General features: G+C 44.5%; 1 protein-coding gene across 1 annotated transcript in view; it reads left to right on the top strand.

Moving 5' to 3' along the window:
* NCS1 (neuronal calcium sensor 1) overlaps positions 1-11,809 on the top strand; it is a 28,540-nt gene that overhangs the window by 14,374 nt on the left and 2,357 nt on the right. The window contains exons 2-3 of the mRNA XM_015820340.1: positions 11,225-11,249; positions 11,587-11,725. Coding sequence (XP_015675826.1) covers positions 11,225-11,249; positions 11,587-11,725 — 164 coding nt within the window. The remainder of the gene's footprint in view (positions 1-11,224; positions 11,250-11,586; positions 11,726-11,809) is intronic.

Here is an 11,809-nt window from a genome sequence, read left to right as displayed (position 1 = left end):
GCTTTAAAGATGATGGTCAGCACCTTGAAGCGCACCCGGAAGGCCACCGGCAGCCAATGCAACTCGCGCAGCAGCGGTGTTACATGGGAGCGACGAGTCCCTCCCAACACCGCCCGCGCGGCCGCATTTTGGACTAGCTGGAGCCTCCGGGTGCTCCTCAAGGGGAGCCCCATGTAGAGAGCATTGCAGTAGTCCAGGCTATGGGCTCTGATGATAGGGGGTTGGACTAGAAGACCTCCAAGGTCCCTTCCGAGTCTGTTATTCTGTACATCTCGTATCTAACCGTTCACTGGCAACGTCTCCTTGCCCCTTCACCCGAGGTCTTTCCTACAGACCGTGACAACAAAGGACCCTCCCCCTCCATCAGTGTGTGCAACTGATTGTTTTCAAGCATCTACAGTACAGGTAGTCCCCAACTTACAACCGTTCGTTTAGTGACCGTTCAAAGTTACAGTGCCCACCCCCCAGGCCAGGTCATCCGTCTAGCCCTGGGTTGAGAAAAAGGAGAGCTTTTCTTGTAACCACTCCAAGTTTATTTCCTGATTGTGTTCTGCAAGAAGATATTAGCGATAAATTATAGCTTTTATTCAATCTCCTTGCTATTTTTATAACTTCTGGGACAATGTTCCATGTGCCAAAGCAGCTGCATAATTCAGAATTCGGAGATTGTGCCAAATGATGGTTGTGGCTGTCAAGTCTCACAATCCGTAAACTCTGCCTTTCAATTTTCTAAGAAATCTTCCCTTGCTGTGCTGATCACAGTTCGCTACCTATGGATTGACTTGGCCTCACCTCTGGGTGTGTTCACACAACGAATCTGTTCACGGGTTCATTCACACAGCAAGCAATGCTGGGATAGTGTGTCTGGCTTGGCGTCTCGTGGGAATCCATGTGTTGGGTTAGCCCATCTCTCCGCAGCTAAGTGTGTTCCGCAAAATAATTGTCCCTTATGTACAGTTAGACTTTAAAAATTGCCTAACTCGTTCTATTTTATCTGGGTAGCCTCAGCACATCCTCTTCCAGGCCTGTCCAATCTGGAGATGAGTTTCTTGAGCATAAAATTAAGTTTGGGTGGAGAACAAGATTGATAATGAAACTGTCTGACATATTAAAAAGTCCAAGATTTAAACCATTGTGGGGTAGAGCTGGAAAAGAAGGTTTTTTTGGGAACATCTGGAGAACTTTAACGGAAGCGGATGGATGCCAAAGTGTGGGACCTTTCCAGGCTCTTTTTCCACCAGAGATCAGAAAGTTGTCGATCCTTTCAATCGATTGATTGAATTTGTTGGGTGGACAACCAGTGACTCTGTAGATCTAAAACTTTCAGTATCTTTTGGTCCTCCTATTTGGGGCTCCTAAATTTTCTTCACCATTTTGGAAGATCAGATGCCCCATCCTGATCCGAGAGGGTCTGTTTCACCACCTTTTGGACGTCTTCTGTTCATTTGGGCTGATCCTCTTCTGTCAATTCCGTTCTCTGAAAGCTACCATTAACTACCTCCATTAAATACATTTAATTGCCTCTGAAGACATCTTAATTGCAATTAGCAATTTGCCCGAGAGCCTTTGGCAAGACAAGTGCCAACTATAAAGGATTGACTGGGGAGAGAAGTTGCAGATTTAGGAACCAACTCTTTACAGGATGGTGAGGGAGAGAAATTGTTTTTCCGAGAGAGCTAGAAACTTAAACTCTTAAGTTTCTCATCTCTGACTCATGCAAGTTTTTGCCAGCCAAAAACCTTGTCAGCTGAGCCAGTAGCACAAACTTATTCTCTGTTTACTCAGCAAGTTACACATGTTTAGTACTGTTGGATACATATGTACCTTTTCTTCTGTTAACTAGTTGGACATGCTAAAATTAATTTTCAGCAATAAGCTGATTATCAGTGAAACTATTTGGGGGAATCTCTTGATTCACAAAATCATAAGCTAAATCAATTGGCTGGTTTTCAGATACACACTCACTGGCAAAAAGCAAACCACATTGAAGCTAACCAGCCTTGACTTGCTGGGGTTTGTGTACATTCAGCATACTTCTGCATGCTGGGAGAAGCAGAAGAAAAACAGATTTGTTGCAATCTGTCTTGCGAATCCTCAAAAGATCTTTGTTCCCTCCCTCTTTTAATTTTTGACCTTAAGCCTCAAGGTGCTCGAGAACAGCTCGTGTTGGCAAAATTAATTATTTCAAATNCCTTCCTTCTTCTCATCTCTCATTCCCATCATCTTCCTTCCTTCCTTCCTTCCTTCCTTTCCTTCCTTCCTTCCTTCCTTCCTTCCTTCCTTCTTCTCATCTCTCATTCCCATCATCTTCCTTCCTTCTTTCTTTCCTTCCTTCTTTCCTTCCTTCCTTCCTTTCTCTCCCCATCCCCCATCTCCTCTCCTCTCCCCACCAACCCTTTTCATTTTGCAGTTTTCTACGTAGACCTACGGGAGACCCCTGGGCTCAGAAGACCTCGATTCCTTCCTCTCTTTTCTGGGCTGGGGGCTGGGGATGAAGATGCTCTCTCTCTGTGTGTGTGTGTCTTGTGTTGTGCTACACCTAGGAACAATTCGGCTGTAGCAAGGCCAGGGCCAAGCAGGGAAAGGAGCAGCCACAGAGCAGCCAGGGAGGGTGTGCTTCGGTTCCATGGTGCAATGTGCTGCATTGCTTTATAGAGGGGAGGGAGGGGGAGGGAGGGAGAGAGCTCCCGTTGGGGTGTTATTATTGTCAGGGCTGCAGGAAGAGAAGGAACAAGGAGGGGGGGGCTTCTCTCTGTCTGTCTCTCTCTCCCTCTCTCTTTCCCAGTGATTCATGCAGCTCCTCGCCCAGAGAATCTGGCACCCCCTTTGGCTTCTCCTGGGGTGGGCGGGGGCTGGCCAGAGCTGGAAAGGAGCCACGCGGGCAGGCACATGCCAGGGAAGGGAGAGGAGGAGGAGGAGAAGGAGCAGAGATATGGGGATAGGTGTAGGAGAAGAAGGGGGAGAAGGAAAACAGGAAGAGGAATAGTAGGAGGAGAAGGAAGGGGGGGAAAGAGAAGGAAGAGGAGGAAGAAGAGGAAGAGGAGAGGAAGGAGGAAGGAGAGAAGCAGGAGGAGGAGAGAAGGAAGAGGAGGAGGAGGGATAGGAAAGGAGGAAGAGAAGGAGGAAGAGAGAAGAGAGGAGGAGGAGGAGGAGGCCCCATACGTGGGGGGTGAAGGTGGTGATGGCTGCATTTAATTCTTAGACATTTTCAGCCCTGGGGGGGGGACACTCTTGGGATATCATCATCGGCTTCTTCCCATCTTCCCAGCTTTCAATGCTATTTGCAATTTGAAAATGGGGGCGGGGTGGGGAGCTGTCCAGAATCTGCCCAGGGGGAGTGGAAGAGGGAGAAACAGAAAGGGGGGGGGAGGGGCCGCTGAAATGCATCCCACGTATTTATTTCATTGATATCCCGCCCTCTATTATTTTTATCAACAACTCGACGCAAAACCCAGTCGAGGAATTCTGTTTTGTTTTCCTCGCTTCTGTCTTGAATTTTTTCTTCTTCTTTATTTTCTTTTCCTTCCCCACCCCCAACACTGTTGTTGGGTTTTTTGGGGTTTTTTTTGCAATCAGGGTCCTCCATTTGGTCAGCAAATGGGGCTCCCCCCCCCAGTTGCATCTACAAAACTACAAAACGGCTTGGCCAACTTTGATGGGTTTTGCAGCATTGAAGTGTCCCTTGGCTGGGAAACGTGAATTTTGGGTATTAGATTGCAGAGATTCTGTCTGGTTTCAGGCTTTTCCTCCCCTTCTTGGAGGGATCAGCTCATCAAGATCTGTGATGAGAACTGAACTGTGTTCTTTGGGTCTGGTTTGGTGTTTGGCTCACTTGCTCGAGTGACCTGTGTTTACTACCTGGGCAGTTTAGTTGCTAATCAGCTGATATTAGATCTATCCAGTATTTCCTGGGCAGGAAATTGCTTTGTGGCTTAAAAGTTTTTATAAATGAGGATTGTGGGAACTGGAGCCAGACTTTTGATTTATCGAGCATTGTTTCTCAATCAAGGGTGAGGATTAGAAGGGTCCCTGGTGCTCTCTGAGCTAATATAAATATTATGATATAAAAGTAAAAAGTAGAGATTTTATGTTACTACCTCATTCTACTGTGCCAAAAGGACCCGGAAGTCAATGCTTTTCCCTTTCCCTCCCCTCCCCTCCCCTTTCCTTTCCTTTCCTTTCTTTTCCTTTCCTTTCCTTTCCTTTCCTTTATCACCTGAATTACACACAGGTTAGAGTAATAGAAAGATAATAGTAGTTCTTCTTCTCCTTCTTATTTTCCTTCTTCCCTCTACGCTAAAAAAAATGCAACCTTTTGTTTAGTGATCATTTGAAGTTACAACACCATAGGAAAAAGTGACTGACGACCATTTTTCACACGACCATTGCAGCATCCCCAGGGTCACGTGATCAAACGTCAGACGCTTGGCAACTGACTCGTATTTATGACGGTTGCAATGTCCCGGGATTCCCTTTTGTGACTTTCCGGTGAGTGAAGTCAACGGGGGAAGGCAGATTCACTTAACAACCGTGTGTCTAGCTTAACGACTGCAGCGATTCGATGAACAGTGTTGGCAAGGAAAGTCATGAACGGGGGCAAAACTCACTTAACAACTGAGGACTTGCAGGAGGACCCTTGTCGGTATTTTGTGGATGTGAGGTTGCGGAATGAGTTTTTGGAAACTGACCCCCCCAAAAAAACGCATCGGACAGCTTTCTCCTGACTTCCTGATTGGCGCGGGAGTCTCACAGGTTCCGCCAGGATGAGCTGGGAGGCGGTAACGGTTTCCCAAGGAAAGCTGGCACCCGGGTCTCCTTCATTTGCATACATACGGCCGCCCGTCGTTGTGATGAATATTTATTACAAATACAAATTACTCCTGCTTTGGAGACAGCTCCGAGTGGGGCATAATAAAATCCGATAAGAACGGTCATAAAACCCAGGCCCATAAAAGAGCGCCATAAAACTCCATGTAGCACAACGGGAGCTCAGTTTACAAGGCCCATCGCATTTTTGGGATCAAGGCGGCTCTGGAGATTTTGAAGTTTTGAACATGCTGATTTTTCTCCTGTGTTTCAATGTCTTGGCTTCTTGGGAGTGGGGCGTTTTTTTAAAATTTGCTAGTGTTTGGTCCTGAATATATATATGCCTCCTCCTCCTCCTCCTCCTCCTCCTCCTCCTCCTCCTCCTGGGATGCTGCAACCATTTAACAGAGTTGGAAGGGACCTTGAAGATCTTCTAGTCTAACCCCCTGCCTAAGGCAGGAGACCCTATACCCTTTCAGACAAGTGACTGTCCAGTCTCTTCTTAAAAGCCTCCAGTGATGGAGCACCCACAACTTCTGGAGGCAAGCTCTTCCACTGGTTAACTGTTCTCACTGTTAGGAAGTTTCTCCTTGATTCCAGGTTGCTTCTCTCCTTGATGAGTTTCCATCCGTTGCTTCTTGTCCTGCCTCCAGCTGCTTTGGAAAACAAATTAACCCCCTCTTCTTTGCGGCAGCCTCTCAACTATTGGAAGTCTGCTATCATGTCACCCCCTAATCCTCCCCTTGGTTAGACTAGATATATCCAGTTCTTCCAACTGGTCGTCATATGCTTTAGCCCACAGTCCCTTAATCATCTTTGCTGCTCTTCTCTGCACTCTTTCCAGAGGCTCAACATCTTTTTTATAATACGGGGACCAAAACTGGATGCCGTATGCCAAATGTGGTCTTGCCAAGGCTCTGTAAAGCCTACTAACACTTCACGTGATCCTGATGCTGCAGTGGTCAGAAATGCGAGGATCAATCCTTTTTCTTAGTGTTGTCGTAACTTCGAAATGGAGTTCACTCAGTGCATGGTTGTAAATCAAGGACTGGCTAACGAAGATGACTAGCAAGGTCAGAGTTGACTTTTTTTTATCCCTGCAGATCCTCGGTTTGAAACCCCGAGTGCGACTCCTCCTCTCCTTTCCAGCAATTGCTTTATTCTGCCCCCCACCTTACAGAAAAACTCTGCTTCCTGCCCCCAGAAAAGCTGTTCAGTTTTGGTGTCTCGGCCTGGCTACGTGCCACGGCAAACTTGTGTGGGCCGGCTGGCTGTTTTCCTTGGAATCGTCAAGGGAAAAAAAAAAAACATAATAAAAGCTTGTAAATATGAATTGCTGGCAAAAAGGGCCCAGCAGGGAGGGTGGAAAAAAAAACAGCTCCCGTTGAGTTCCTCGAGGACGATCAGCGCAGAAATGGGCAGAACCGTCTCCCAAAGTCTCATCTGCTGAGACTCGGCTATAGGCTCTGATGATAGGGGGTTGGACTAGAAGACCTCCAAGGTCCCTTCCGAGTCTGTTATTCTGTACATCTCTTATCTAACCGTTCACTGGCAACGTCTCCTTGCCCCTTCACCCGAGGTCTTTCCCACAGACCATGACAGAAAAGGACCCTCCCCCTCCATCAGTGTGTGCAACTGATTGTTTTCAAGCATCTACAGTACAGATAGTCCCCAACTTACAACCGTTCGTTTAGTGACCGTTCAAAGTTACAATGCCCCCCCCCCCGGGGCCAGGTCATCCGTCTAGCCCTGGGTTGAGGAAAAAGAGAGCTTTTCTTGTAGCCACTCCAAGTTTATTTCCTGATTGTGTTCTGCAAGAAGATATTAGCGATAAATTATAGCTTTTATTCAATCTCCTTGCTATTTTTATAACTTCTGGGACAATGTTCCATGTGCCAAAGCAGCTGCATAATTCAGAATTCGGAGATTGTGCCAAATGATGGTTGTGGCTGTCAAGTCTCACAATCCGTAAACTCTGCCTTTCAATTTTCTAAGAAATCTTCCCTTGCTGTGCTGATCACAGTTCGCTACCTATGGATTGACTTGGCCTCACCTCTGGGCGTGTTCACACAACGAATCTGTTCACGGGTTCATTCACACAGCAAGCAATGCTGGGACAGTGTTTCTGGCTTGGCGTCTCGTGGGAATCCATGTGTTGGGTTAGCCCATCTCTCCGCAGCTAAGTGTGTTCCGCAAAATAATTGTCCCTTATGTACAGTTAGACTTTAAAAATTGCCTAACTCGTTCTATTTTATCTGGGTAGCCTCAGCACATCCTCTTCCAGGCCTGTCCAATCTGGAGATGAGTTTCTTGAGCATAAAATTAAGTTTGGGTGGAGAACAAGATTGATAATGAAACTGTCTGACATATAAAAAGTCCAAGATTTAAACCATTGTGGGGTAGAGCTGGAAAAGAAGGGTTTTTTTGGAAACATCTGGAGAACATCTGGGGAAACTTTTAGAAGGGGTTTTAATTATATTTTAATTTGACCAAATTCAAATATTTCCCTTTTAACTAATTTTTAAACTTGTAGTGTTATTTTTGTATTTTTATCTGATTGTTAGCCGCCCTGAGTCCGCAAGGAGAAGGGCGGGATATAAATTTAAATAAATAAATAAATTTAAATAAATAAACTTTAACGGAAGCGGATGGATGCCAAAGTGTGGGACCTTTCCAGGCTCTTTTTCCACCAGAGATCAGAAAGTTGTCGATCCTTTCAATTGATTGATTGAATTTGTTGGGTGGACAACCAGTGAGTCTGTAGATCTAAAACTTTCAGTATCTTTTGGTCCTCCTATTTGGGGCTCCTAAGTTTTCTTCACCATTTTGGAAGATCAGATGCCCCATCCTGATCCGAGAGGGTCTGTTTCACCACCTTTTGGACGTCTTCTGTTCATTTGGGCTGATCCTCTTCTGTCAATTCCGTTCTCTGAAAGCTATCATTAACTACCTCCATTAAATACATTTAATTGCCTCTGAAGACATCTTAATTGCAATTAGCAATTTGCCCGAGAGCCTTTGGCAAGACAAGTGCCAACTATAAAGGATTGACTGGGGAGAGAAGTTGCAGATTTAGGAACCAACTCTTTACAGGATGGTGAGGGAGAGAAATTGTTTTTCCGAGAGAGCTAGAAACTTAAACTCTTAAGTTTCTCATCTCTGACTCATGCAAGTTTTTGCCAGCCAAAAAACCTTGTCAGCTGAGCCAGTAGCACAAACTTATTCTCTGTTTACTCAGCAAGTTACACATGTTTAGTACTGTTGGATACATATGTACCTTTTCTTCTGTTAACTAGTTGGACATGCTAAAATTAATTTTCAGCAATAAGCTGATTATCAGTGAAACTATTTGGGGGAATCTCTTGATTCACAAAATCATAAGCTAAATCAATTGGCTGGTTTTCAGATACACACTCACTAGCAAAAAGCAAACCACACTGAAGTTAACCAGCCTTGACTTGCTGGGGTTTGTGTACATTCAGCATACTTCTGCATGCTGGGAGAAGCAGAAGAAAAACAGATTTGTTGCAATCTGTCTTGCGAATCCTCAAAAGATCTTTGTTCCCTCCCTCTTTTAATTTTTGACCTTAAGCCTCAAGGTGCTCGAGAACAGCTCGTGTTGGCAAAATTAATTATTTCAAATGAGATAGTCGGAGTCTTCTGTAAATAGATTTAGGGAGATGAACGTGGGAGGGTTATAAGAATTCCAGCCGCTGAATTCTTGTCAATTTAGACCATTTGATTCCTCCAGGGCATGGGACAGAGTGTTTCTTACTTCTTTTGAACAGTTTTTCCAGGATTCAGCAAGGTGGAAGGACTTTTTACTGACAAGAGATGAAGTTGCATTTTGGCTGTTTATGACACCATTTCCACTGCAGTCTTTCAGTTTTTCTCTCATTCCTTTTACCGTTGGAAGTGGTGGAGGAGATTGCTATTACTGTGTTATGTCACATCTCTTTCTCCTTGGCTGCTCCCAAGGGACCTCTAGCATTTATTTGAGGTTCTTCTTCAGCTCTGATGGGGGGGAATGGAAGGATTTACATTGAGGACACAGATAAACCTCCAAGTGGCTTCAATGGCTCTCTGAAAGAAGGCAAATGACCAGCCGTCTGCAAGGAGTATAAATCCTTCCATTCTGAAGAAGCAGAAGAAGCTTCTTGGGTAGGAAGCGAAACGTCTTCAAAGAAAAAACAAGAAAGTCCAGTTGCTCTTTGAAAAAGCATGTTTGGGGCATTTTTGTCCATCTATCTAGTCCTCCCTGAGGACCTGGGATAGGCAGATGTGGACATTTGATGGTGTTCAAGGTATCATGGCAGAACATAAGCTGGTCTTAATTGTCAACATAAGTCAAGGACTACCTGTGTGTAGAGTTTTTTTGTTCCCTCTTAGGAAGCGCCAAGACCTCACAGGAGTTAAAAATCTGCGGCTGGAATGGGTGATTTGTTTCTCGTTTCTCACCGTTGGCCTTTTTAATGTTTAACCGGAACAGTTGGAAGTTTTAAGCCTTAAACCATTAGAGCAAAGCCGAGGGGAAAACTGAATATAATTGAAAATGCATCTGGAAATGATAGGGCTGCAGTGTTCATTAGCCCCCTGAATTATACATTTGCAACTGGCCTCATTTGCTCGCAAACTTTGCTTTGATTTTTTTGAGAAAAGCACAAATGCAGTTGCCTCAGAGGTGTTTGTGCCAGAGTGGATCAATGGCTAAATATTTTGTTCCCAGGCTGGTAATGTTTGACTGGAAAGCTTAAAATATTGCCCCTTGATTTAGGGGAGAGACAGACAGACAGACAGACGGAGACAGACCGAGAGAGAGAATTACTGTTTAGTGTGCCGCAGTTTTTTTTGAAATTCAGAAAAAGCATGTACATTTGGCATCTTGCAGAAGTCCTGCATCAATAATTAGCTATTCCTTTTTGAGCTTTGCAGCAAAATCTTGGCACACCAACCATCGCCATGTGGTGTTTTGGGGCTGCTGCCTCAGCTGCGGGAAGGAGCCAGATTTTTTTCCAAGCACAAAGTCCCATTTTGATAAACTTATTTAAGTTTCAAAATCAACAATCAACTCATTTCACTGAAGTGGAATAAGATTGAGACTGGGCTAAGCAGTCCAAGCTACAACATAATATATATCTTTTCAATGCAGATATAGTTGTCGACTTACCACAATTTGTTTAGTGACCGTTCGGCACTGAACGGCACTGAAAAAAGTGGATCACAACCGGCCCTTGCATTTGTGACTGTTGCAACATCCCTACAGTCACGTGATCAAAATTTGGGCGCTTGGCAACCTGGTTGCAGGGTGCCGGGTTCGAGTTTATCACCATTTGCGACCTTCTCAACTGGCTTCCAACATGAAAAGTCCATTTGCTTAACAACCACATGCGTCATTGAACAACTGAAGTGATTTGCTTAACTGTAGCAAAAAAAAAGGTCATAAAATTGAACGCAACTCATTTAACAACGGTGTTGCTTAGCAATGGAAATTCTTCTCCCAATTCTCCTTGTAAATCAAGGACTATCTGCAGCCCTTCCCAGTCCATACTCTCTCCCCAAAATACTAAGTTTGCACAGTTTTTCAGAGCTCGACTTGCTGACCTTGGATTTAAAAAATCGGTTTGAACACAGTTAGTTTGTAATGCCGGGCAAAGCTGGCTTAGAATACGACTGCAAGTTGTGAAAGCTTTTAAAATGTTGTGAACTCTCTAAAATAGAAGCAGAACCCTGCAAAGTCTCTTTCTGTCTCTCTCTCTCTCTCTTTTTAAAAGGCCTCCATTTTCTTTCTTCTAGCGGCTTGGGAATCGATTCCTTTAATTCAATTCGTGTTCTCGAAAGATCCGTATCAAAGAGCCATTTGCAAAATCAGCCCAGATCGATTCAGACGTCTGGAACACCCTGCGGTTGCTTTGGAGATCTGATTGACAGCAAGACTGGGTGGGGGGGGCAGGGCAGTGTGACACCTTTTGAAAGTCTGGTCACATGATCCCGACTCGCTTAGATGACCAAAATTCCAGTGCCAATTATGCTCGTAAATCGAGGACTACCTGTACATGAGAACAGCCCTGATCCAAATCATAAATCCATCTTGACTTACACTATTTTACATGAATTAAAATCCCCCCCAAAGCATTGTACAGCCAGAGTCCCAATTTATATCCTTTGTGCTCAGAAATATTTAATATTCCCTCTTTTAAGTTTATTAGTAATTGACGGCACAAAGGATGGAAGATTCGTCTCTTCGCAAACGATCTTTGCTAATTGAGTGAACAAGCGGAGAGCAATTACGTCTCTCCCTAAATGTGTGAATAAGTTAAGAGTTGAGGCTTTTGAAAACTTAACTGAAGTGCATGAATGTACGAAGTCATCCATAAATACTTCTTCTTTTTCTCCCCCTCTCTCTTTTTCTCTTTTTCAGTCACGGAGAAAGAGGTCCAGCAATGGTGAGTCTTCCATGTTATTTCAGATTCTAAGGAGAATTATTGAACCTTTGTACAGATACACACCAAAGAGGAAAGACTTTCTTTCGGTGCCGTTGTAATGTCAAACGGTCGCTAAGTAAATTGCTATAAATGGAGGACTGTGCGCAGTCAGTTCAATTCATCATCTGCTGAAGGTCCTACTTTCAACTGACTTTGCTGAATTAGGGAAATGTTAGTTGTTCGGACATGGGATGAGAGGGGGGCTCAAGGCATTCTTGCTTTTCTGGACCCTGAGTTGCAAAGTAACCAGCTCGGTCCCATAGTAGAAACATTGGTCCATTCATGTTTCTGGTTGCAGGTACAAAGGCTTTATTAAGGACTGCCCAAGTGGACAGTTGGACGCAGCCGGATTTCAGAAAATCTACAAGCAATTTTTCCCGTTTGGTGACCCAACCAAGTTTGCAACGTTTGTTTTTAATGTCTTTGATGAAAACAAAGTGAGTTTTTTTTCCTTCCTTCCTTCCTTCTTTCCTTCCTTCCTTCCTTCCTTCCTTCCTTCCTTCCTTCCTTCCTTCCTTCCC

This window comes from Protobothrops mucrosquamatus, unplaced genomic scaffold (assembly GCF_001527695.2).
Source record: "Protobothrops mucrosquamatus isolate PMUCROS unplaced genomic scaffold, P.Mucros_1.0 scaffold1122, whole genome shotgun sequence".
Lineage (NCBI taxonomy): Eukaryota > Metazoa > Chordata > Lepidosauria > Squamata > Viperidae > Protobothrops > Protobothrops mucrosquamatus.
Note: the sequence above shows the minus strand (reverse complement) of the source record. Positions and strands in the feature narration are given on the sequence as shown.